Here is a 27,321-nt window from a genome sequence, read left to right as displayed (position 1 = left end):
ATTTCGAATGAATAAAGAAGTTCATCTGTAAACCACATAAAGCTATTGTTTGACTTCATAAACCTTTATTTTATGCATGCTTCGTATGGATCTGTTGACTGAATGCATAGTGTGATTTCTAGGAGAATGTTTGTGTCGTTATGTGCTTGTAACGGGAAAAAATCAGTCGCGGTATTGTTTGAAATCCCCAAACTTAAATATTAAATTAATAAATTACATCAAAATAAAAGTAATCACTGGTAATCTAAAATAGTTTTCAGATGTTACTGTAATCTGATTACCCCTTATTTAAAATGTAATTTTAACGAAATACAGTTACTCATATTTTGTATTTTACATACGTAACGCTGTTACATGTATTTCGTTACACCCCAGCCCTGATTATTTATGATTGTGTAGCATACTGTAAATGTAAGTAGTTCACATGCCATCAAATAATCATACAAGTCACACAAGCTTGATTTATTTTTTGACAAGAAAACTTTTTCAAACTATTTGGATGGAGTGCATGTATGGAGAGTATCCCAAATGCAAACTGAAAAGCTTGTTAATTTATTGACTTCTCATAATAAAAAAAATAATGACTTTTGATTTATAAAGCACATTTATAAAACCCAATGCACTTGTGTGTATCAGTATAGATCAGTAACCTCAACATATTTTAGCCTATCTATCAGTAGAATAAATAAAAAAAACATGATTTTTAGGGATAAAAACTGTAAAAAACATGTATACTATTTGTAAGAAAAGTATGTCTGTTAAAATTCTCAGTCATCCAGGTCATAGTTATCCAAGAAGGGTTGGCTCAGGGATGACAACCCCACAGAGGTTAAATGCCTGGCACTCCCCATCAGTCATTTAGAAATGAAGAAACCCCTTGGATGAGAGGCAATAGCTTCAAATATGGACGTACCTAGTCCAGTTGCCCTTGATTTAACCCTTCTTGTGTATAAAACATGGGTAAGACACACAAAAGCGTACTTGGGTCAACCCTCTTACCCTGGAATGGTTACAGGGTTGACGGTAACAGGGTTGACGAAAAAGGTTATTGCCGGCCATTACTAGCCATGAGGTATAGGTAATGACACTACATTACGTGCCTTAATGAGAGGCTTAAATATTATCATATATGTAAATTTTTAAATATGTACAAAAAACTTTTTAACATATGCTTTTCTGGTAACAGGGCTGACACAATGAGCGTGTCCCTGTCTTTCAGACATTACATAACCTCAAAGAAAATTCATTAAAAAGAAGAGAACACTTACTTGTCTTCTACCATCAACTTCATGAAAGTCAGATAATGTCACTTCCTGGAACTGATGCAACTTTTGGAACAGTCCATTATCTTTAAAGAGGTGTTTTTATAAAAAGTAACAGGGTTGACGAGAACCTAGGGACCTGACTAAATTGTATGTTTTTTTATTTTATTTGACACGTTAAGAATAAAATCCATTTATGACTAATGAACTGACACTTAAGGCTTTATACAAGTATATGTTTTTTTATGATAGTTTGACTTTTTTGGCCTCGATAGCAAGTAGAAGTAGAAAAATCTTACTGAGGGACAGGCCATTTTCAACATTTCTTCAAGATGCTTTGTACAAAAATGTGATTAAAATCCTTTAAAAACCAAAGAAACAGAAAATAATTTATTCTTATATTATGAGACATTATGGAAACTAAAATATAAAATATTCTATTTCTTTTATGTTTTATTAAGATTTACAGAGCTTTTTTTTCCTGAGGGACACAAAATGGCACGTTTTCGTATAATGACCCAAATATATATATAAAACGAAACTGATGAACATCACATCACTTAAACATTTTCAACTGTGCCCTACAAATTGACCCACAGCCTAAACATGTGATATATTAATTAATTCACTCAGCAACTCCAGAGGCAAGCTACTAACAGGGGTCTACTACTCCCCGTCGCTTCCTGGTGATTGGGCAATCACTCTGAGTCACCCCCTGTCGTTTCAGAAATGGTACAACAGCGAGCTCGACCGGAGCAGTGAGTGAGCAGCGCAATTTTTCTAACAGGTGCATTCTTGACGCACGTAGAGACGTCACTGAGGATCGCGCGTTGAGGATCCAAGCAGAAGTGTTGGGCGCCGACTCTATAAGGCACAGTGCATTATTCTTGTTCAAAACAGATCTGAGTTGACACGAAACACACACACACACACACACACACACACACACACACACACCATAATATCAAATCAGTATCAATAAATTGATTAAAACTAGAGGTAACCTATATCTTAACGTTAAGATAACTTTTATCATGTTACTAACATATAGGATATATAGTACAGCATGTTATATAGCCTAATATACATAGCCTATGTTTGTGGGACAGTAGGAAGGGGACACTGTGGCATCAGAGCAGAGTTTGCTGCTCTCATAAATCAACGCACGTTACAGACAGCGGTCGGATGAGAACATCCGAATGAAGGAAATAAATAAATAAATAAATAAATTGTCGGAATGGACGATAGGGTATTCGTCTGCAGAACAAGTAGCGGTTCAGCTGCGCTTGATAGACCCAGCCAGTGTAAAAGCACAACAAGCGCGTGCTGCTCCCGCTGAGATACGAACAGCTTCTGCGCTGATTTCTGAAGCTCCTGGGCAGAAGAAGAGCAAAGGCAATGAAGAACCCTAAGAAGGCATAGAACCCAAAGTGACAGTTGCGCATTGCAGTCGGAGAAGCCGTTGCAGCACAACACAACAACCTGCTCATCACACAAGTGGATTTAAGTGAGACGCTCATATTTCACGTGTAAGAAGCAACAGGTGAGCGATCTTTTTGTCTTTTTGACACGTACATGTACATGTAGTGAGACTCTTCTATGGTGTTTTTTTATTGTATTCTCATAAAAAAGAAAAATACATTGACATGTTCCATATTCTTTAGATGATGAGCTGATTAAGTTTAGTGTTTGTACTTTGAATAATTCTCAACATGCACAAGAGTGAAAAATATTGTTTGTTAAGCAGTTATTAAATCCAATAAACCACTGAAAACATTGCATTATTTCAATATTAAATCTGCTATTTTACAGCTCCATAAGTTTCCACTATGTGCAAGCTCATAAATAAATCAAAGTCTTATTCCTGCAAAAATTACTTCACTTATGAATAGAGCACAGCAAGCTTATTATTATATATATATTTAGAACAAGAAAGTCCTTTTTGGTGTAGTTGAGATATTTCCAGCAATCTGTATTATGAATTAATTTTTAGGGGGCTTTCTTTTCAATATTTCTGTGCACTTTCATGTTTGATTAAAACAATGTGAATATTTTACCAGAATGGATTGTTATTTCTCTTTTCAAGATCCAGAATGAACAAAATGACCCTGAATCCCAATGCTGTTAACTTCAGTTTAGCCAACTGCACGCTTCTGCCGTATTACATCCACTCGGCAGGGATGGCAGTCAGCTACATCCTCTCCTACCTTCTGGTGCTGCTGCTTTGTGTGGTGGGGAACGGACTAGTCTGCCTGGTGGTCATCAGGAACCGCAACATGCGTTCGGTCACTAACCTCTTCATCCTGAACCTGGCCATTAGTGATCTGCTGGTGGGCATCTTCTGTGTGCCCACCACACTGATTGACAGCCTTATCTCAGGTCAGTGGGCCATCATCTTCACCATCCTTACCATAATTATCAATATCATCTTCATGGACCCACATTTCCAGGGTTCTCAGAAGCGGAAGTCGTCATAGTTGGGTAAACTTCTATAGTGGTGAATGGGAGCTACAACTAATATATTTTTTCTGTTCCCATTTGATCCAGTGGCAACAGATGAAATCCACTTTATTGTTTCTATGACTTTTCAAAAGAAGAAGAATATTTAAAGAAAGCCGCTCCATTACATTCAGATTTCTTTGCTTGATTTCTCCAAAGGTTGGCCTTTTAGTCAGATCACGTGCACGATGAGTAACCTGATCCAGGGCATGTCAGTGTCTGCTTCCGTCTTCACCCTGGTTGCCATAGCAGTGGACAGGTAATGATTGGTTATTATAATAATCTATCTAATTCATGTACTGTACTCAGGGAATACAGAACAGCACTGGTGGAAAATATCCAACCTCAGAAAGCATTCCTTGATAATTCCGATCTTGCTGCGATGCTCTATGCTAATTTAATACAATTAACTTGCAAATTAAAGGCTACAGGCACAGTGCCAATGTCTGTAATTCTGTTATGTGTTTTTTGATACATTATTTGAGCTAACCAGTGTGTTACTGGAAGTGTTTGAAAATAATATTGTTTTTGCTATTCTGTTTGTTAAATGACACACTTTCTCTTAAATTTGAAGTATTAATGAATTCTAGTTGAATTGCGCAGTTTTGCATCTGCACAGGATTCCTTTTATTAATCAGGTAGAAGAGCAACTACATCATTGTGAACTGAAGTGTCCAAAATATCTGGGAATATTTCCACACTATGGTATCTAAAAGAAACTTAAAGAGAGAAATTTTGTTTTGTAGGATTGCTGTTGATTTGTTGGAAAATCCCTGCTGATGTTTTTTAAGTTGGTGATGTTGAAGATGTGTGGAGATCTACTTTGAAAACGTGATCGAATTAAAGCAGTCAGAGCTAGGAATTTACTTTTCAAGCTCAAAGCTTAAGGGCCCCATGAACTGTCACTCATTTTGACAGCTACGTCTGTTTTGAATGTTACACTTTCTTCTTTAGCATGAAAAAATAATCTGATTGACAATAGACATACGAGACTGAGTGCCTGCATTTTGAATCTGTCACTTAATGTAAATATAATGAAAAGCAAGTAATGATTCAGATATTACTTTAATTTGGAGACAAGGTTAGAAACAACAACAACAAAGCAGAAGCATCATACACCTGTTTTTCTGAGGCAGCACACTACTGTACTGTAGATGCCTCAGACAAGAAAATTAAATGTACACATTCCTTGCAAATGTATAAGACACAAGAATCTAGAACAGTGTTTTTTAAATGAACTGAGATGATGTTGGTTACACACACCCTGATAAAGGCATGTAGCTGCAACGCATAAATGTACCTTTTACCAAAATAATTTTAACGTATAAAGCCAGTGATGCAATAAAGGCTTTTTAACTTTTCACTATAATTCGAGTGCCTTGGAGTTCTTGTCCTTAAATATATACTATCCCATACAACCAAAGAGCACCAAGATTTCATACCCACAATTTATGAGGGGGCTGATTAAAATAAGGAATAAACCTATAGTTGTTTTAGCTGATTTCAATGCTTTTGTCTTCATTAATTAAATAATTGGAAGTCATTTTGAGGCCAGAACCGGATTCAAATTAAATCTAACATTTTTTTTGAACAAATAAACCAAACAAAATACTATTGAACTTGACAGGCAGTGACCACATAATTACACTGAATGGAAAAAGATGTTTAATATGGAAAAATTAAAGTAATTTTTTGAAAGAAATAAGGGTTGATATTTTGTTTTCAGATTAATATTGTTTAAGTTTACTTTTTTTTTTTTAGATCTTATGTAAAGCCATTCTTCAGTCAAAATTAAATAGCATTTTGAATCAGTGTTATGTAAATATGACTATTTGGGTTATTTAGACTATTGTTTTGTGTGTCAGCAGGGGCGGATCTACTGGGGTGGTAGGCTATAGAAGAAAGCCTTGCCACCCCTGCTGCTCCCCAGTTGGCAGCAACAAATTAAAGGTTATAGCCAATTTGAAAATTTAGGAGAGCGAATCTTTCGTGATTCGTGTTCCCGCTCCGAACTCCCGAACTGACTCAAATGATTCTCGATCCCCATAACTGACTCAAATGGTTCGCCATCCCACTCCGAACTCCCGAACTGACTCAAATGATTCGCCATCCCCCTCCGAACTCCCGAACTGATTCAAATTTTTTCGATCCCCAAATTGACACAAATGATTCCAGAACCCGCTTTGAACTCCCGAACTGACTCAAATGTTTCGCGAACCCGCTACGAACTCCCAAACTGATTCAAATGATTCGCGATCCCGCTCCGAACTCCCGAACTGACTCAAATGATTCGCGATCCCTATAACTGACTCAAATGATTCGCCATCCCGTTCCGAACTCCCGAACTGATTCAAATTTTTTTCGATCCCCAAATTGACTCAAATGATTCGCGACCCGCTTTGAACTCCCGAACTGACTCAAATGATTCGCGATCCCCATAACTGACTCAAATGATCCGCGAACCCGCTACGAACTCCCGAACTGATTCAAATGATTCGCGATCCCGCTCCGAACTCCCAAACTGAATCAAATGATTTGCGATCCCCATAACTGACTCAAATGATTAGCGAACCCGCTTTGAACTCCCGAACTGAAATGATTTGCGATCCCCAAACTGACTCAAATGATTCGCGAACACCACAAATTATTGTTCTTGTAGCCATGGTAACTGCAAATTAACCATGGTTTTCTTACTTCAAATAATAAGTATTAATATACTGTAATATATATATATATATATATATATATATATATATATATATATATATATATATATATATATATATATATATTTGCTATAAAAACAGACCTAAGACATCAATAGCCTTTCAAATGACTTAAAATGCATTATATAAAAAAAATAATGAGGCAATAATGATTGGTTAATAATATCTCACAAGTTTTCATAGATGTTTTAATTTAAACTTGCCAAAACAATAACACCATTTTTCTTTCAAAAACAATTTCTAAAAGTACATTTGTATTTGTGCCTATATTTATTTATTTATTATTATTGTCAGCTAATAAAACCTATGCCTCAGGGACCATATTCATATAACATCTAAGGTTAAATGTAGCTCTTGATGATTAACACTAAACAATAGAAAATCAGTTGAGTCTCCCCAGCTGGAAATGTCATTGGCTATTAAAGTCTTGTGTTTCTTATAATAAATTGACATATTGATAACACTGAACCTTTTATAATGCTCTTAATTACATGTCGATGCATACTGTATGCATTAGTGAGTGTGGTGGTGCTTATGGGGTATGGTCACTTATTCCTTATATGAACTGTTTCAAATGCAAGACATTGATTGTATGAGATTAAGTTTGTAAATGATAGCCTGTGTCCTTTTGTAGTGTGCACATATATTTATCATCAATCTGTGATAACTGTGACTAAATTCAGTATATATACGTCTGCCATATGTTGCCACCCCTCAAAAATCCCTGCCCCCTTCTTGCCACCCCATCAATATTTTTCTAGATCCGCCCCTGTGTGTCAGGGAACACAAACTCAGTTTAGTGGAACAACAGTAAATTATTTATTGATGATATCTTTACACTATGTAATAGCGATGACAACAGAGCAAGGGAGATAAGGACACTCCTGGAAAAGAGATTTTAATCACAGTGAATCTTTTTCCCGGTTAAATAAAGGTAATAATAATAGTAGTAGTAGTAGTAGTGCACACACCAATGGTCTTGAGTCACTGTATGGTAATCAGTGGTGGTTATATTATCTTACAGGTAGGTGATGAACACAATGGAGCCTGGAGAGGGAGACTGGAGCTTCAGAGACAAGCAGAACAGTACACAAGGTAGGTATCCGGGTAAGTCAACTGTACGCGTGAATAAGTAGTCAACAGTCGTAGACCAGACAGTGACTGAATGAACAGGGCAAAGGTAAATAGCGCTGGAGATGAGTGTGGCCATTGAACACAGGTGGCAGTGATTAGAACTCAGGGCAATGTATTCACTGTAAGGCAGTGTCATTTTAGTTACGTTTTTTTTTTTTATTCCTTGAAATTTCAGTGCTTCAATTGATACGTATTTCAGCATTATAATTATCATTCAATGTAATTTTTTGTGTCTAATATTTATATTTATTTCCGCTTATCTTTAAAAGTGCAAAATGTTTTTAATCATTTTATTCTTATTTGTCCATAACAACCCTGTTCTGAATCGAGTTTTTAAATATTAAGCTTGTCTCTTAACAGGTTTATGGGGATCGTTTACCCTTTCCATCACCGCCTGAGGCCTTTCACTGCATTCTTCGCCATCATCTTCATTTGGCTTCTTGCTTTTGCCATCATCTTTCCTTCTGCTGCAACCCTGACAGTCATTCAACTGGATGACATGTACATGGTCCAGGACAACCAGATATATCCACTCTTCGTGTGTTTTGAGGACTGGGCCAGAGCAGATATGCGGCGAGTCTATACCTTGGTCATCTTCTTCCAGGTGTACCTGGCCCCACTCGGAATCATAAGCATCATGTACGGCTGCATCGCTGCCAAACTCTCCAACAACCTGCGTGAGAATCGAGTCCGATCCAGGAGGAGAATGAAAGTCATTAAGATGCTCATCATGGTTGCCATTCTCTTCATGGTCTCCTGGCTTCCACTTTGGACTTTGATGCTTCTCGCGGACTATCAGGATCTAGACCGCCAACAGATTGACTTCTTGAGCAGCTATTTGTTTCCCGTAGCTCATTGGCTGGCCTTTTTCAACAGTGGTGTTAACCCGATCATCTATGGCTTCTTCAACCAGAACTTTCGGAGGGGCTTCCAGGCGGCTGTGGCATGTGGCTCCTGCAGATCTTTTGTGTCGGAAATTCGTCACACACACTTTGCTCTCCTGCCTCCTAACAGAGTATCTGACCATGATGGGAACCATAGGAACCATGATGTGACCAGCGTGAGGAAAGACCGCTGCTTTGCTGCAATGCCTCAAGGGACGGGTCATGGGATTCAGGGAATTCTCCTGGAGGACACGAATGGAATTACAGCTTCCCACAGAGTTCTTGGAGCCTGGATGGAGTGAATTGTGCAATCAAGGAGTTTATATTATATTTCAGGCGAAAGCTATAGCATTCCCAATTAGTTTGAAATTATGTCATTCCAGTATATCCTTTGATTTCACTTGAAGTATTTCAGGGCCTTTAACCAAATTCAGTTTATCCAAGAGAAGACGGTCTCATTTAGTGGTTTAGCTGAGATTTTACCTCCAGACACTGGCTTTCCTTGCTAAAGTGCCAAAAAACAAAACAAAAAAACAATGAAAATGTTTTTGACAAACAGATAACAGGATGTATGACAAAAAAAAAAAAAATCTGTGCTCATGTAAAAAAGAATGTTGTAAATACAATTCTTGGTTTGAGGAACATCAGGCCACAGGTGCCTTGAGTATGTTTGTAGCAAATATTTATTCATGAATTTATCTTACTGTTAAAAAATATTTATTTTTTATGATTTATTTATTTATTATTTTACATATGTGGATCTTAATTCACTCTCAGTAACCTACTGTCGTGTGTTTCTATTTTGTCAGTAAAGAGCGATACAGATTTTTGCAGTGTTTTGCATTTTTGCTGCAAACTTTCGTGTGCATGATTATGTGTGGATATTGTGCCCATTACTTGAATTGAATAGAAGTGACATGTGTTAAAGGGAAATGCACAGACAAAAGAATGTATTTGCATGTGTTATACTTTTATGTGTGGTGATGCCATGCTGTTATTTTTATATGAAAATAATTTTTATCAGTTCAGTTCTTGCCTTTAAAATTCACTTCAGATAGTGTTATTTACGGTAGCCGAGCGAGCTCAAGGGCAAGAAATGATAAAACACATGCAAATAGAAAAAAAAAAAAACACCAACAAATTAAGAAAACATATTTATCAGTTTGACAACACATAAGTATTAGGATTATTAGTACCTTAAAGGCAAGTGTCATGAATGGATATCATTTCAGTGACAGATTTTGTACCATTTCTTTTTTGTCTTAGTTTTTGTTTTTTGGAGAGTGTATGTTTGTGCCAGGTTTACCAATTTAATTCAAACATGCTGCAGACAAAATGTTGTGTCAAGCCTTGATCTGTGAAGTTTTACCAAATTTTGTATCATTGTCATGATTGTTATGAAATTTAAAAACATTTAAAACACATAAATTGTTGTTTTGTACCTGGGTATTGCTGATGTTGTACTGTAAGTCAATTTGTGCTGTTATTTTAATAAAGATAGTAAAAGGAGAAAACAATACAAAGTGACTTTTCTTTTATTTAAGCATGTTTTTTTGGTTTGCATTCTAAAAGTGGATTTAGCACAGGAAATTAATATACTGTATAAAGATTTATAATTAGGCTTGGAAAGCAATGCATAAATAACTTTTATTTTTGAGCCTGCCACCCTCTGAGCCTAATTGGTCACCAAGGATTTTAACGAACAGAAATGATTTTTCTTGAACAAGTCATAATATATTTCAGGAAAGCGAAAACACATAAAAGCTATGAGAAAAGCTATGACTTTCCTAAACAGTGCCTGAATCGCATTTAAAATAGGTGATTCCTCAGGAGGACACATTTAATATCTGCCAGGTGTCAGCTATAGCATGGAAATTGTATGATTGGTATTCCAAATAAATGTAATCTGCAATAAAAAAATAACAATAATTCCAAATCCAAATTGCGCCGGATTTTTATTTTAGACAGGAGCGTTTCTGCTGCTGCTCTGGAGTGAAACGCACGAGCGTGCGCGTTCGCATTCTTCTCTCACACAGATGGGCTCAGGATGTTTGAGTCCACTGACCTCCGATCTGTGATGTTGGTAAGCTTGATGCTGGCCCGAGTCCCGGGTATGTGAGCGAATCACTGGACTAGAATAAAGACAGTGAAGAGAGCAAAGCCTCGCTTCTCTAAACCCGCCTTCCCGGGAGCTCCCATTTTCCCAAGTCCTTCCTTACAAACTCCCAACCGCAACCCACAGCTTTCCGCCGGCTCCAGGTCCACATCTGCATCCCCACTCATTCCCGTCATGAATTCCCTGTGGACATATTTGCTTATGTTCAATCTTCTTCTACTACCGATCGCACTGAAAGTGGATTCAAACTATCACGCAGGTCCAGGACAAAGTGATGAAGTTGACTACAAAGACCCATGCAAAGCTGGTAATAGCCTTTATAATTCACACAGTGTTTTTAAACTTTATTAATCAAGAGTTTGTTTTTTTTTGATGATGTTATTTTGTTTTGTTTTGTTTTGTTTAATACTGCATTGTTTTATTTTAGTTGCCTATTTGGCTTTGCTTTAGTTCATTTGTGATGTTTTGCTTAATGGTTTCTTTTGATTATCAAAGTTGTTTTGTTTTGGTGAAAATCGTTATTTTTGTTTTATGTTTAGTTTTGGTTAACATTTTGTTTTATGTTTTGTTACATTTTGTTATGTTTTGTTTGCATTACCCTGTTTTGTGTTATTTTGTTGTGTGTTGTGCTGTGTTGTTTGTGTGGATTTGTTTTGTTTACTGCATGACAGCATGAGATCTGGGACAAGTGAATGGGATCCTGGTGATTCGGCACCTCCCCCTATCCCAACTCAGAAATCAGCATCCTCAGGCAGAGCGTGTAGAACTAACCTAATTTAGAGCACTAAGTGTACTTCACAAGCTTGAGTTCCCAAGTTTTGATGGACTATAGAAGTTTTAACTATGTCTCACAAAGAGCAGAGGGCAAATTTTAGCTACAGCAGTGAACAGCTGGCCACTGAATAGACAGCTAATTAAATGCCTGCTATTATAACTACATTTAATATTTTACAGTGTGCATGTCCCCATGTTCAAATAGCACTTTGCAAACTGAAACAAAAAGTTTTAAAGCTTTCATAAGAAAAAAAAAAAAAAAGGCTAATTTTTTGTCAAGCTGTTTAGACCGCAGGTTAAATTTAAGCCTCAATTGAGAACTGCGTCACCTCAAAATGGGTATGCTGTGGCTTGTTTCTTCATTCTTTTGACACATGAACATGGTGTGAACATGTCTTTATACCTGTATGCGTGTTCATTGATTTGTCAGCTTTGTTTGAAAACCAATGGCATCAACATGCTTATTTATGGGGTTTTGTGCTGTTAGGTTTGTTTAGCAAATGCTTCAAGCTTAAAATGTCCTGCCAGGCTAAAATAATAAGTGTTCCCTGCTGCTGTAGAGTATATAAACCATGAATTCTGCTGCTAGATCTCAAATCCCAGACATGTAAATGTTGACAGCCAAGCAGAACTATTGTGTCTTTACAGAATGTAAAGGATAAAACAAATTGTTGACCCCGTGTGATCAAGAAAGGATTTATTGCTTTTATTTCTCATCAGCTCTGAATTAGAAAAGTTGACAAAATTAACTTATCATTAAAAAAAGAAGTATTGTACAAAATTATTCTTGTTTGTACAATAAAATGTTCTTGAGAAAAGAATAACATGTTCTCTTCGATATACCCATTGTTCTCTTCCTGTCAATAAGAGGTGCATCAAAGTAGAAAACATTTTTTTAAATGTGAAAGTCTTAATTTCTCCTTTCGCTTTTGGAAAAGGGTAATGGGACTAACCATGCAATTGCTGCACTTTAAATCCCAGGAAAATGGAAAGTGTCTGCTGAAAGACAGCTTAGATGTTTTTAGAAAATTTAGGACATAGAATAGGCATTTACAGTTTTAAAGGGCCTTTCAAATCCCTTAATTTTAAAGCCACAACACCTCTGCCATATAATTAATGGCTTCTGCCTGAATTGCAAAGTGTTCATTAGAATAGCCTTAGAGCAAAGTCACTGTAGTCTTTTTTCGGATGTTGTTGCTGGCATGTGGTCCCTTTTCAGCATCTCCCTACATCCTGACTGGCCTGTATAGGAGCGAATCCATTAAAAGTCAGCATTGAGCCTGGCATACAAGTTGCAGCTGTGACTTCTGAGAGCTAATTGTGACTTTAACCTTACAACCCCCAGATTTAGTTTCTGGGGACCAGTTCACAGCCACATTAAGCTGGGCTGAATGCTTCTCATGGTGAGGTTTTTCCCTCATCTGTCTCAGAGGGTTGCATGCTGCTTGAGAAATTCACCTTGTGATGTGTTTTCACTCTCTGTTTTAGCTGCTTTTCTGGGCGACATAGCCTTAGATGAGGAAGACTTGCGCTTTCTTAAAGCCAACTATTTCTTCTATTCTAGAGAGAATGACTCTTCTAACGTCTCTATACCTGATTCAGGTGAGTATGGTTATAAAGCACAGACTGCTACTTCTATTCAATGATATTCAGTGCTGGGTAGTAACTCGTGAGATCATTTGTATACAGTAATTAGATAATTTTAAAATGATATTCAACAACATATTTGGATGATCACAGTGTGTATTACTTAGATGATTTAAAATGATTTCGTGGAATGTTACATTGTTATTATTAACTTCATTATTAACTTTTTATCAACTCTGTACTTCCTTTAAACACTTTAATACACTACATGTTGTGGAAAACAAAGTATGTAAGATTTTCTTTCTTTTTTTCATTTTTAGATAAGTATGGTACAAAGTAATCCTGTGTGATATTAAAATCTACGAGTTAGGTCAAAAGTAATCTTAAAGTAATAAGAAATCCCAAAAATTCATCAGATTATGTGTAATCTAATAGAATATGTTACGTAATGCACATCATGTAATTTGTAATATTGATGATTAAATACTTTAATCTGTGCAAACTTTATAAAACATTTTGAGTAAAGCAGAGAACTATGTTTCGTCTGAAGTATTGTCTTTGCCCTAGCAAACAGATCCTCAGCTAACGTCAATGCAAAGGATGACCCAGTTTTGGCCAAACAAAGCTTCCTACGCAGACGGAGGGCAGCCACAGCCAGACCCGAGAGAGTTTGGCCCGATGGCATAATACCCTATATCATTAGTAGCAACTTCAGTGGTAAGTCTCCATACTTTTGTTTTGTTTTGTGCTTTTGTACATGCTCTCTTCATATTCCAGTGTAGTGTGATTTTTCCATCCTCACTCAACTTCACACAAAATCTTATAACCTTTGTAATTGTTAATTAGGCAGTTGGCTCTCTAACTCTCTTTAAGTGTTATCTAGATTTACTGATTTAAACCAAACCCCTGTAGGCAGCCAGCGAGCCATTTTCAAGCAAGCCATGCGTCACTGGGAAAAACACACTTGCGTGACCTTCATGGAAAGAAGCACAGAGGAGAGCTACATCGTCTTTACTATCCGGCCATGTGGGTGAGTTCGCGTCTTGCCTGTCTCTGTGGAGGACAACTGTTGCTCACCATTAATGTCTCTCCACACATATTGATTAGTCCAGTTTCTCCCACCTCTCTGCCAGCATTCAAAAGCTCCAATCTTTTCAGCAGTTTTCTTTATCTGGGTTTCTATAGGTACTGACTGCACAAACATCTTTTCTTAATCTAGAGCAAATCTGGCTCCCAGCAGATAGTGCTGCATTGTGGTTTGTGTCTGTTTCTGGGTTTTGCTTTTTCCCCCTAATTGCGTTCTTTCTGATTTTATTATACGTTTCATTCAAGTCACCATGAATTGCCATTCACAACCAATTTTCACAACCAACTCATATTCGACGTGACTTGAATAGACACTTAATGCAGCCAGACCTAATGTGAATTAGCAAAATCAATGTCTTGGCTATTGGTTTATTTTAAAATATAATTTATTCCTGTAATGCAAAGCTACATTTTCAGCATCATTACTCCAGTCTTCAGTGCATATGATACTTTAGAAATCATTCTAATATAACCTGGCATTCATCTACAGCAAATCATTTGTGAGCATGCACCATTTCAACCAGACCTTCTTCTAGTTTCTAGTATATTTTTTATCAAATGGTTTGCCACCTAGGTTTTTTAGCATTGAATGAATGATAGACTGTGAGTGTCCTATATGTGTGGCTCGGCAGAAATCAGCAAGGTAAGGGGCACAGGGACCGAAGTGACCGGGCCAAGTCCAGAATGGTTTGAAGAACAGAAAATTCAAAAGAACATTAATTATTTGGAACAGGAATCTTTTGTAACATTAAGGGTCAGATTTACTACTTGACTGAAACATCTTGACTCGCCTTTGGCTAAAATAAAACCTTATTCATTGTTGTTTCTGCAACAGAGCAAGAAAGTAAAGATACAAATACAAATCAAACATTAATTCACCATTTATTTACCAAATGTGTCTGTTTTCTAACCCATGCTTGGCTTCTTTGAAGGTGCTGCTCATTTGTCGGGCGGAGAGGTGGAGGTCCCCAGGCTATATCTATCGGGAAGAACTGTGACAAGTTTGGCATCGTGGTGCATGAACTCGGACACGTCATTGGATTCTGGCACGAACACACACGACCCGACCGGGACCAGCATGTTGATATATTTAGAGAAAACATCCAGCCAGGTACACAAACTATCTAAACCTCTGCTGCCAACTACTGTAGAATGACTTCTAATACTCCGGTATATGCTTTTAGTTGGTACTTATAGCCAGAATGTTAAATTTTACGCATTAGCCTATATCTAAAATCCAGGTTATTTTTTTAATTGCATGGCATTTAGAAGTGAGATAAAGGCTATGTTGTACTTTATAGGTCAGGAGTACAATTTCATAAAGATGGAGCCAGATGATGTGGATTCGCTCGGGGAGGTTTACGATTTTGACAGTATCATGCATTACGCCAGAAACACCTTTTCCAGGTTTGGACTCAAGCATTTAATGGCACTTGTACACAAGAAGATATTGTCATAAAAAGAAGATATTTACTTTACAGTAAAGTGTCATTTGTTAACATTAGTTAATGTATTAACTTACATGAATTAATAATGAACAATATATTTGTATGTATTAATCTTTTTTAATGTTAGTTAATGAAAATACAGTTGCTCATTGTTCATATTCATAGTGCATTAACTAATGTTAACAAATACAGTTTCTGATTTTAATTATGTATTAGTAAATGTTGAAATTGACATAGATCAATAAATGCTTTGGAAGTATTGTTCATGCTTAGGTCAAGTTGACTTAACCACTGTTAACTAATGAACCTAATTGTAAAATGTAACCGAATCAATTTGGTTTAGAAACAGTTTTCACTCAGAAAAGGCTGAATGAATTGGCATGTTCTTGTAAATGTACTCCAGTAATAATTTTTATTTACAACTAAGTGTACAAAGTGGTGCACAGATGAACACGATTTCTGCTAAATACCACTTCGTTCTGATTATGCAGCCTCCCGCTGGCTCTCTAATTATACTCTGTATGGTGATTGAGAAATCAACCATTATTTGTTCTCCAGCATATCAAACAAAAATAAAAATACAGATAGTGATTTCACTGCATTCATTCTAAATGACTGAGACATCATTGCATGTGTTAGTGTCTTGTTTTTAAGACAAGCGTTGAGCTGATGGGACAGAGCAGGACTTGAGGACCTGGCGCTCTCACAGACTGCTGACTAACCTGTTGTTAGTGGCTTGAGGATGGAGGTTCAGCCAGCTGCTTTGAGGGGGCCTGTTGTTTAGGACACGCAGGAAGGAATTCAGACAGGGAGCCAAGGCTGAAGTGCAGATACACTTTCGGTAGAGTGGCCTTTGGTCAGTTCTTTAGGGTCTCACAAAGCTGCTCTGAATTGACCATTTTGAAAACACGCAGACAGTTTGGAAACAGTGAGGATAATTGTTGTGGTCAGCTTCTGTTAGTTCTGTAAAAGTAAACATTACTCTGTACTACTGTACTATAGTCAGTGTTCACATGGTCATGAAAACGCCATTAATTTATTTTAATTTATTGTTTTATTTTAATGTATTATTTCATTTTTGGTTTGATAATATTCTGTGTTTTACATTTTAGTTTGAACACAATATACACTAAAAAATGGTTCAAAACTGGGGTGGCACCCTTTCAAAAGGTATTAATATTTTTCACTTCCTTTGTAAATTTTACAAATATTGAAATGTTTCAATATTTAAAAAGTACAGTTTAAATAGCATTTTTATGTGACTTTACATAAAGAAGGGGGATCAGAAAAAAATAGTAAACTAAGAAACTATCAAAATAAAAGATGCAATCAATTATCCTCAAGTAGTAAAACAAGATGCACTAATAACCCCCAGCAGATTTGGGGATATAATAACAGAGCTAGGTATAACTGAAGTTCATTACTGATTACAGATTACAAGATCAAGAGAAAGAGAATGTGTTACATTTTTAGAAAAAAGAAGAAATAGGGAGAATCACTAATATATGAGTTATTTATCACCATTGTGTGAATGATGTGCAATCATGTAATTCATAAAAATGTAAATGTAATCTGATTATGCACATTTTAAGATGTAATATACTCCAATTACAAGTACTTATTTTTTTGAATCGAATAATGCAATCCAGCTTACATGTAATCAGTTACAAGCAATCACTGTGAATAAGGAACAAAGATGTACCTTTTTACTTTTGTATCAAACCAGTGACAGCTTTGCACCTTTTTTTCTAGGAGTGTGGAAATACTTTTGAGTAAAATGCATGGGGTTAATGTCTTTTATCTAAAATCTAAGGTGCACAGTCAGAATCTGACAGAAACTTCACATCAGTTATTAGCGTAAAGGTCTGTGGGAAGCTGGCATGGTTTCTCTGCGATCTTTATTTTTGGTGTTTTCCAAAGTGGCCCCTTTCCTACTGGCCCCTATAGCAGGAATATTCACATTGTGCGGTTTTACCTCAAACATTTTGCAGGCAGGGAATCCTGGAATCAGGCCAAAACAAATAAAGCTCTTCCAGGCTTTTTGTCATGGACAATTGCAGGGCTGCAGGGCTGTTGTTCTCTGGCATGCATGGTGGGCTCCAGGGAGTCGCAGTGCTTTCAACTCCACTCTGACCGCTCTGCGTCCAAATACTGAACATTCAGGGTGCTGTCGTCATGAGAAGTATGTGAGAGCAAAGAGCAATCATTCTGTCCTCCATACAGCAGAGAGAAAAACTATATAGTGGAAAGGTGGCATTGGTGGATTGATCGATGTCATAATCATTTACAGTGGCATCAAAAACTATTTGGACAGCTAGGACACTTAAATATTTCTAAAAGAATTTCTTCAGCACTAAATCAATGTTAGAATGATTTCTGAATGATCGTAGGACAATTTACCTTTGTTTATATCATTAAGTAAAACTAAAACCATTAAAAATTACTTAAACCAAAATAAACATGCGCTGTAATAAAATGAAATATTAATAACTTAAAATGATTTTATTTCAGCTAGTTGTAAAAAAACCAAACATTTTTGTTTATTTTAACTTGAAGTACTAAAAGAACATAAACAAAATAAACTACAACTATAAAATATATAATGGAAAAAAATATAAAAATAAAAATGCTGAAATTTTTAACTAAAATAGAAAATATACAACATTTAATTCAAAATATGAACAAAGCTAAGAGCATATAAATAAAATAAAATAAAAAAATACTGAAAAAGAAATTAAAACAAAGAATAAATAAATACATGTTAAACAATGTCAAATTTGTGGAATTAAGTGAAATAAAGTGTCCCAGAAAAATTAAGTTAGTTTAAATAGAGGCTTGCAAAGTATTTATTTCCTTGCAATGACATTTAGACAACTGTGGATTATTTATCGGTTAAAAAGAGAAATAAAAATGTACTTTTTAGTTCACTGTGGTCTCATCACAAATCAATCATGTTATGTTGACTGAGTTCACTCTCTGTACACTTTCATTACGATACTCTGTGAGTGCTGCCATGATTGGATTGTTTTTCAGAGGCATTCGTTTTACTTTGAAAGGCTTCTGAGTGTTCACTCACAAATAATTTTTTGAAGGGCTATTGCTTTTGTGTTTGAAAATTAGGGGCATCTATCTTGATACCATGCTGCCAAAGTATGAAGTTGAAGGAGTCCGACCTCCCATCGGCCAGCGGACGAGACTGAGCAAAGGGGACATCGCTCAAGCTAGAAAATTATATAAGTGCCCAAGTAAGTGGCCCTTACATCTCAGGCATATGGTCTTTTTCTCTTTTAAATAAGGCACAGCAGCCAATGATCACTGCCCGACCATCAGACGAAGCAGCCAGCTTATTAGATTTCACTCTGCTCTTGATTCCAAAGTGCAGGTTGTTTTTAACAGGTGCATTCGTGACTGTGACATCAGTTTAATAATTCATGTAAAGTGGGAGAATGAAACAGTTGTGTTATTATATTATCCAATGTAACAGGACATTTGTTTTTGCGGTCATCTCTTTTAATGTTAGCTGGAATGATGGCGCTTTCCCAATTCAAAATAAAAGCATGATCCTACAAACTGACCTTACCATCTGCAAAACTCCTACTGTTTTCAAGTAAGAGGATCCAGTTTGCAGGTCAAGCATCTGTGAGTTTGTCACGATGTGGTTTCGACTCTGGTTTGTGGACAGGATGTGGCCAGAGCCTTCAGGACAGCACTGGAAACTTCTCCTCCCCTGGGTTCCCTAATGGATATTCTGCTTATCTTCACTGTATATGGAGGATTTCAGTCACGCCTGGGGAGAAGGTAGAACTTCACACTGGATACTTACACATATATGAGTCTTTTGACACCTTTTGCAGCTAATAAAAATGAATAACTAAATATTTCTTTCTTTTTTGCATTACAAACAATATTACACTTGCATTATCCTTGATAGAAAGTGAGAGCAAAGGCATTTCTAAAGTAATAAAAAGATGTACTGTTTATTTAAAAAAAAATGCTTTTTCTATTGAACTTTTGAAGAATGCTGAAAAAAATATATCACTATTTCCACAAAAACTATTAAACACTGATAACAATAAGAAATGTTTCTTAACAAATCAGCATGTTAGAATGTTTTCTGAAGGATCATGTGACACTCAAGACTGGAGTAGTTATGCAGAATATACAGCTTTGCATCACATAAATAAATTCAGTTTTAAAATATTTCGCAATATATTTTTTTCTCTATATATTTTTGCTCATATAAATGCATGTCTTGGTAAGAGTAAGAAACGTCTTTAAAAAATATCCATATAAGATAGTCATACTGACCCCATATTTTTGAGCAGTAGTCTAAAACATATTTTTTGACTCCCAACTTCTCTCTCCTTTTGTCTGTGTTTCATTCTTTGTTAGATCGTTCTTAATTTTACGTCGATGGATCTGGACAGGAGTCACTTGTGCTGGTACGATCATGTGGAGATCCGTGATGGATACTGGAGAAATGCACCTTTGAAAGGTTCTCCTTATTAAGATCATTTCTGCATTTTTTTTTTTTTTTGTCTTAAATGCATGTGTATTATTAATTTTTCGATAAATGAAAAATTGGCTGTAAAATTATTGGAAAGAAGAACAATGTGTATCCAAGTTGTTCTGGAAGAAATATGAGCCCCTTTATTCCTCGATCGATTTGTTGCATTTGCTTTAGGCCGTTTTTGTGGAGGCCAGCTTCCTGAGCCCATCGTGTCCTCTGACAGTCGGCTGTGGATTGAATTTCGCAGAAGCAGTAATTTGGTGGGGAAAGGCTTCTCTGCTGTCTATGAAGGTATAAGTCCACTGATCATCAGCTGAGAGCCTCATCTGTTCCTCTGAACTGATGTAGAGTTATTAAGTGATGTCCTGTCCATGGTCTCAGCTATTTGTGGAGGAGAAGTGGAAAGAGACAGTGGGCAGATTGAGTCACCCAATTACCCTGATGATTACCGGCCTAATAAAGTGTGCATTTGGAAGATCATCGTACCCCAGGGGTTTCATGTGGGCCTCATCTTCCAGTCATTTGAGGTAGGGTTCATTTGTCATGTGTTCTATTACTAGCCTCAGACAGCAATGCACCAGAGTGTCTGAAACTACAATAACATATACATTATTCCAGCTCCGTCTCAGGAAATACAGTCATTTGTACACCATGACTATTGGTAATATAAATAATAGAATAATTAACTTTTTCATTAATAATGAAATTATAAAGAAATCCCACTTAAATTAGCTATATAGAATTCAAATTATATTTATTATATACAGCTGCATTGTATTTCCTAGTTTTTTGTTTTGCACAAATTTTAATTAGTTAGCTTTTTTTTTTCTATCCAAAAGTACATGAAAAGTCTAAATCAAAATTATTAACATAAAAGCAGGTTCTGTTCTGTTCTGTTCTTTCCTAAAAAAGAAGTGCACTTCGGCATAATTTTGAATTGAAAATAAATACTTATAAAGAATATACTTAAGTGCAAAGTGAATGTAGCTTTTGGACAATTAATTGCACAACCTAATAACTTATTATTAAATGCAATTAACTGAATCTTAGAGTACGTTTACGGACATCTTTATACAAAATATCATTTCATAGTTATTTCTATTGTTTTTGAAATATATTTAAAGTGTACTTTATACCTAAATTATGTTCTTTTTAAATGCATTTAACTGACAAATTTGTTGCAATGTAATGTTTATAATATAATGACATTAAATTTAATAAAAAATAACACACTTGTTCAAATTAAGTATTTACATGTGCTTTAATTTGTTAGTCCACATCAAAATAAGTGTACTGTACAGTATTTACACATGACAAAGATTATGAAGAGAATGATTTAAAATGAAAGAAAAAGAGAAATGAATGTGGAAATGTCATGAAAGTCGAAAGCATAAAACTAATAAATACCCATGATTTACTGTGACTTTATCTTGTTGTCTTTTCATTCCAAGTGTCTATTAGCAGTACTGACAGTGAAGCATTCTTGTGCTGTTTCTTACTGATTGTTCTGACTGAGGTATCGCAAGAAACATTTCTGTTACAATCCTTTCCTCAAGAGCTTCTCTGCTTTCACACTCAGACTGAGAAACATGACAACTGTGCGTATGACTACCTGGAACTGCGAGATGGCGATTCTGAGAACAGCCCTTTACTGGGCCGCTTCTGTGGCTACGAAAAGCCAGACGATATCAAGAGCAGCTCCAACCGGCTGTGGATGAAGTTTGTATCTGATGGCTCTGTGAACAAAGCTGGGTTTGCAGCAAATTTCTTCGAAGGTGACGCTCCGTAATTGCAAATCGACTGCTTTGCCTACTTTGTGACCTTCTGACCTTGAGTTGTGTTTGTAATGCAGAGATTGACGAATGCTCCAGGCCTGATAATGGTCACTGTAAGCAGCGCTGTGTCAACACCCTGGGCAGCTACCATTGTGCCTGCGACCCTGGCTATGAGCTCGCCCCGGACCGCCGCAGCTGCGCAGGTGATACCAAAAACCTGTTCATGTAAACCAATGCACTACATACCATGCACAACACTCTAGTTACCTCAAATTTAAGCAGAAGTTATTTTTCTACACTACCAGTCAGATGGTTGAGTCCACTAAGATATTTCAATAAATAGATAACATTTTATAATTTAATATATTTTAAAATGCAATTTATTCCTGTGGTGACAAAGCTGAATTTTCAGCAGCATTACTTAAGTCTTCAGTGTCACATTTTTCTTCAGACATTATACTATATGATGATTATGATACAATATTGCAGGGAGGGTAAACTGGTATCTAGTTGTATTTATCTATCTTAATGGCTAAAACACAATAGGGGATCATGTTCTACCCCTTTTCCCCAGGCCTTCGCATGTGCAAATGTAATTTATGTAGATATATTAAATATATATGTATGAAATATGTTGTCATATTAAGCAAAAACTATTAGAAACTGGAACAATTTCAGCTTTAAACAACAGTTTTGTTTAAAGCGCTAAATAAATAAAGGTGACGTTAATGTTGTATATATTTGGCCCATACTAATTCATCCTAAAACCTGTCAAGTAAATATAAAAGATTGAAATATATTTCAAAAATGTATATATAAAGTCATAAGCACATATATCTTCATTAAACTTATCTTCATCCACCCAGAGAATGTGCAGGACGTATGTTAAAATTATGTATTGACTTCTTGATTATATATGGCATTATGATATTTGTTGATATTTGTTGATATTTAAGATTATAAGGAACAGACTGTGAACTGCTGTAACTGATCTGGAAAACCAGAGTGCGGAAGCTTAATTATGCTCCAGATAAAAGAGAGCTGTTGCTGTTTCATTCACTGCTCTCCAATCAGGCTTTTAAGATTTTATGATTGGGAACACACGCCATCATATCAGCTTTGTCAGATTTTGATTGCATTCATTGTTAATGTAATTGTAGTGGAAAATTAGAGCATGTCTGTGTGAGGTCACCACTTTGTTAATGCTACGGACATGAATGGTAGGAATGACGCAGATAAATGTGGACTGAGGAGAGGGCTGCTGTTACTTTTCTGAGCAATCATATTTCTTACGCCTGCCTAGAAACCAGAATATTATAGAGAATTAGGGCTGGGCTCTTTTGTTCAAAGGAAGTAATCAACCTAAAGAACGATTAATGTCAGTATTTCTCTGATATTGCAGTTTTCTTAGATAAGCTATTACTAAATATATTGTAGAAACTTTAATGTTAAAGCTGCGGTAGGTAACTTTTGGCGCTCTAGCGGTTAATAAACAGAACTGCTTGCGTCTTGCGGAAGAACATCGTAGCCGGAACTACTTCTCTCTGTTTATGTCTATGACGAATCACAAAGGTACTGGGTTACTCCGCCGCGGTACCCCCGAAGCAATCTAAAATAGTCCGAATATAAACACTTATTATAGATGTACCCTAGTGATTCAGGACAAGCTAAAAACACGGTTTGGAAAAATGGATTCATGGTGTACTCGCTTATTATATACATTTTGTAAATTTTGAACACATAAAAAAGTCACGGACCGCAGCTCTGATTGGTTGTTTCTTACCGGGAGCGGATGAATTTCTGTAAATGGCAATAGGACCACTGGGAGGAGCCAGAGGAGCTTATTTTTTTTCACAGATTGTCTGTCTCATATTCTATTGTTAGGACATAATGACAGGTTTAACAAATATGTAAAATATATATTTTTACCAAAGTTACCTACTGCAGCTTTAATTTGCATTGTGACAATTTGCATTTACTTTGATATTTTTCTGTTTAATTTTAATTACACCTTTTTTTGCTTGTTTTTATTGTTTTCAATACATACAGTTAAACTAAATGAAACACGGGCTATTTGCATCTTAAAGCAATTTAGTGTTTACTGATTGGTTCTTTGATGATTCTTAAGATTTGTAACCAGCTGTAATGTTTCTGACAATGGCAATGGTTATACTGTAGTTGCTGAAAGCTGGACATTTTGTGTCATGTTTGTCTCATTGCTTGCGTGTTGCACAGTCAAGCAAAGATAATAATGGTTCTTCCATCTGATCCCAGCAGCTGCCTGTGGTGGATTCATCTCCAAACTCAATGGCTCTTTCACTAGTCCGGGTTGGCCGCAGGAATACCCACCCAGCAAGAACTGTGTGTGGCAGCTCATTGCCCCGGTGCAGTACCGCATCACTCTGCTTTTCGATGCTTTTGAGATCGAGGGGAACGATGTAAGTTGACTATATTGGAGATTTTGTGATTTGTTGCCAAAACCAAATAATTTTTTCAATGCAATGATGATGCAATGCGCAGTACATTCATATGAAGTCAATTCACAGTCAATTGTCTGTCTGTTCACAGGTTTGTAAATATGATTACGTTGAGGTACACAGTGGCTTGTCCACTGACGCAAAGCTTCATGGGAAATTTTGTGGCACTGAGAAACCAGAGGCGATCACATCCCAACTCAATAGTATACGTGTTGAGTTCAAATCTGACAACACTGTGTCTAAGAGAGGCTTCAAAGCTCAGTTCTTTTCTGGTGAGCATGAAAATGACCTGTTCTTCAGCTAACTACTGCACGCAAAAATCACATTTACAGTAATGTGCTTACTTAACAATGAACTTACAATGGGTGCAGAACTGTGAAGTTTCCTTTAAGAGGATGCATGAATGTTGGAGACTCTTTGTTTCATTGTTCTATATGCAATTGGGCGTATTTGTGTCCATCAACTGACTATATAATAGTGCACTTCCTCTTTTTCTCTGGAAGACATGGATGAGTGTTCTAGGGAGAATGGAGGTTGCCAGCATGAGTGTGTGAACACATACGGGAGCTACAGCTGTCAGTGTCGCAGCGGCTTTGTGTTGCACAGCAATAAACATGACTGCAAAGAAGGTTTGGCTTGACATCCCATTCGAAATCATTCTTGCATTGAAAAATATTTGTATTGTGCGAAATAAAATGATTAGAAAGGCAGGGAAACTCTAAGGTCTTCATTTCCTTTGTAACTTAAAAAAAATGCTGAATTAAATGCTTCAAAGCATTCCTTTCCAAATTCCTTTTGAAGTCATACTTTTTTATAGTTATCGCTGTAAGGCTGCCCTGAAAACACTTCCTTTTCCTTTTTCTAAACTCTTTAAACTTGAAGTCACGATTACATCTTAAAGGAATAGTTTCCCAAAAAGTTGTAAATGTCACCATCTACTCACCCACATGTTGTTTTAAACCCATAAAAACTTTGGTTAATGAAAACTGGGAGGTGCCTGTCCCTCTACTGACTATTGACTCTGATATATATAATTATTATCTTATACGTTTTTTTTTTCTTCGCATTTTTATCCTGCTCAGTATGTCTACAGAAATATTACGCATCCATTCCCAACAATCATTTATGAGATTTATGTCCTGGTTTTGTGCTTCCAGTGGGCTGTGATCAGGCCATTACCAGTGTTTCTGGTACTATTACAAGTCCAAACTGGCCGGATAAATACCCCAGCAAGAAGGCCTGCACATGGACCCTATCCACCACCAAAGGCCACCGCATTAAACTGGTGCTTGCATCATTCAGCCAGATAAAATGAATGGTTAAAGATACAGTATACTCTGGTAAGCAAGGGAATGGTTAAAACCATTCTGCCAGCTCAAATTGTATCCTCTCCCATAGGCTATTGACGAGATTGACATGGAGGCTCATCAGGAGTGTGCTTATGACCACTTGGAGATATATGATGGCCCAAATGGCAGAGCAACCAGTTTCGGTCGCTTTTGCGGGAGTAAAAAGCCATCGCCTGTCATTTCCAGTGGCAATAGCATGTTCCTGCGGTTCTTCTCTGATAACTCGGTACAGAAGAGGGGGTTTAAGGCCTCCCATTCAGCAGGTATTTCATTCTCTCAGTAAGTCCTCCATAATAAACGTTTGATTTCAGCTAACAATAATCCCTCTTGTTTCCAGAGTGTGGCGGTAGTCTGAAAGCGGAGATAAGGACCAAGGATCTGTATTCCCACGCTCAGTTTGGTGACAACAACTATCCCGGAGCTTCAGACTGCCAGTGGGTGATCTCAGCAGAGAAGGGCTACGGGGTGGAGCTCATCTTCCACACTTTTGAGATTGAGGAGGAAGCTGACTGTGGCTATGATTACATGGAGCTGTTTGATGGCGCTGATGTCAAAGCTCCCAGGCTGGGACGCTACTGCGGGTCCGGGGTAAAGCCAGGACTTAACATCTTTGCTAGACCAACATAAGCAATCATCATGCTTAAAAATGTCTATACAATTTACAGTGCTAAGATTTATATATTTTAATTTTTTTTTTTTTATAGCCGCCAGAGGAGATCTACTCAGCTGGTGATGCCATTGTCATCAAATTTCACTCGGATGACACCATCAACAAGAAAGGTTTCCATGTCCGGTACACAAGCACCAAGTTCCAGGACACCTTGCACACTAGTAAGTGAGTTCTTCATGAAGAAAGAGCTCTGGAGAACATAGCAGCCAGGGGCCTCTGATACCTCCTGTGCACCTGTGTTAGTAATGCCACCCAGGGCCCCTTGTCCACCCCCCCCCACCCCCAACAGACTGCAATGAAGAAGACCTAGTGGTACCAGACCCTTTCAAAGCGCTGAAGAGGGCAAGCTTGATGTAGGGAAAAGGCAATACAGTTTGCCCTGTTGTGCTTCAAATGATCCGTTGAAATCTCAATAGGTAAACGGAACATCTGAGCGGCAGATAGTATCACTATAAAGAGCATGGTTGTCTCCAAGCCAGCAAATAAGGAAGAAGTCGAAAATGTCCCTGATGGACTTTTGTCTCTCAGAGATCTGCCTCTTTCTGCCCCTCAAAGACTAGAATCTAAGATATTTTTAGATGATTCTTTTATTATCAAATTTTATTATACAATTCACAAATCATAATTCTTTATTGCCACACATCTAGGTTGGTGGTTTGGAAATGTATAAAATATAATTCAATGATAATTACAAGAATTACATCTTTTGTAAAAAAAAAAAAAAAAAAAAAAAAAAAAAAAAAAAACATTCTAGCAATATTTCTTACATGAGTTGTACATGATTATTCAGACTGTTAGACTTAAATTATATGACATGAAATTATGTACCTGATGCAATGAACTGTATGACAAAAATGTTAATGTGACTAATAAACATCACTTGAAATGACATTGTTTATATTGCTTTTTGTATTAAATGAAGATGTATAAATGTTCATTTGAGCTAGGATCACCATGAGATATGAGTACACAGAACAAACTTGATTAGAAATCTTGGTCTTTTGATTGTTACTTGTATAATATT

The 27,321-nt window shown here is 36.7% G+C and overlaps 2 protein-coding genes across 3 annotated transcripts; both read left to right on the top strand.

Moving 5' to 3' along the window:
• Positions 1–3,355: 3,355 nt before the first annotated feature.
• On the top strand, positions 3,356–8,807 carry LOC113054608 (neuropeptide FF receptor 1-like). Its single transcript, XM_026220268.1, has 3 exons — positions 3,356–3,641; positions 3,921–4,020; positions 7,982–8,807. Exons 1-3 carry the CDS (start codon positions 3,356–3,358, stop codon positions 8,805–8,807), a joined length of 1,212 nt encoding a protein of 403 aa, XP_026076053.1.
• Positions 8,808–10,542: 1,735 nt separating this feature from the next.
• LOC113054592 (bone morphogenetic protein 1-like) lies at positions 10,543–27,167 on the top strand. Of its 2 annotated transcripts, none has more exons than XM_026220246.1 (20): positions 10,543–10,928; positions 12,884–12,997; positions 13,550–13,699; positions 13,895–14,012; positions 15,001–15,179; positions 15,370–15,475; positions 18,637–18,761; positions 19,199–19,314; positions 19,909–20,011; positions 20,201–20,317; positions 20,408–20,553; positions 21,606–21,801; positions 21,879–22,004; positions 24,079–24,239; positions 24,370–24,550; positions 24,782–24,907; positions 25,436–25,563; positions 25,677–25,890; positions 25,965–26,215; positions 26,332–27,167. In XM_026220246.1, exons 1-20 carry the CDS (start codon positions 10,796–10,798, stop codon positions 26,464–26,466), a joined length of 2,925 nt encoding a protein of 974 aa, XP_026076031.1. In that variant the 5' UTR covers positions 10,543–10,795; the 3' UTR covers positions 26,467–27,167. The 2 variants fall into 2 exon arrangements, with proteins under 2 accessions (XP_026076031.1, XP_026076030.1); XM_026220245.1 differs by having other exon boundaries at positions 24,076–24,239.
• The last annotated feature ends 154 nt before the right edge of the window (positions 27,168–27,321 follow it).

Source organism: Carassius auratus, chromosome 35, assembly GCF_003368295.1.
Source record: "Carassius auratus strain Wakin chromosome 35, ASM336829v1, whole genome shotgun sequence".
NCBI lineage: Eukaryota > Metazoa > Chordata > Actinopteri > Cypriniformes > Cyprinidae > Carassius > Carassius auratus.
The sequence above is the reverse complement of the archived record's forward strand: the minus strand, read 5'-3'. Positions and strand labels throughout refer to the sequence as shown.

Bases quoted from the DNA above. Each gene is read 5' to 3' on its own strand.
- LOC113054608 (XM_026220268.1), top strand. From the start codon at position 3,356: ATGAACAAAATGACCCTGAATCCCAATGCTGTTAACTTCAGTTTAGCC. The intron at 3,642-3,920 runs GTCAGTGGGCCA...ATTTCTCCAAAG, and splicing joins GATTGACAGCCTTATCTCAG to GTTGGCCTTTTAGTCAGATC. The intron at 4,021-7,981 runs GTAATGATTGGT...GTCTCTTAACAG, and splicing joins GTTGCCATAGCAGTGGACAG to GTTTATGGGGATCGTTTACC.
- LOC113054592 (XM_026220245.1), top strand. From the start codon at position 10,796: ATGAATTCCCTGTGGACATATTTGCTTATGTTCAATCTTCTTCTACTA. The intron at 12,998-13,549 runs GTGAGTATGGTT...TCTTTGCCCTAG, and splicing joins CGTCTCTATACCTGATTCAG to CAAACAGATCCTCAGCTAAC. The intron at 24,240-24,369 runs GTAAGTTGACTA...GTCTGTTCACAG, and splicing joins TTGAGATCGAGGGGAACGAT to GTTTGTAAATATGATTACGT.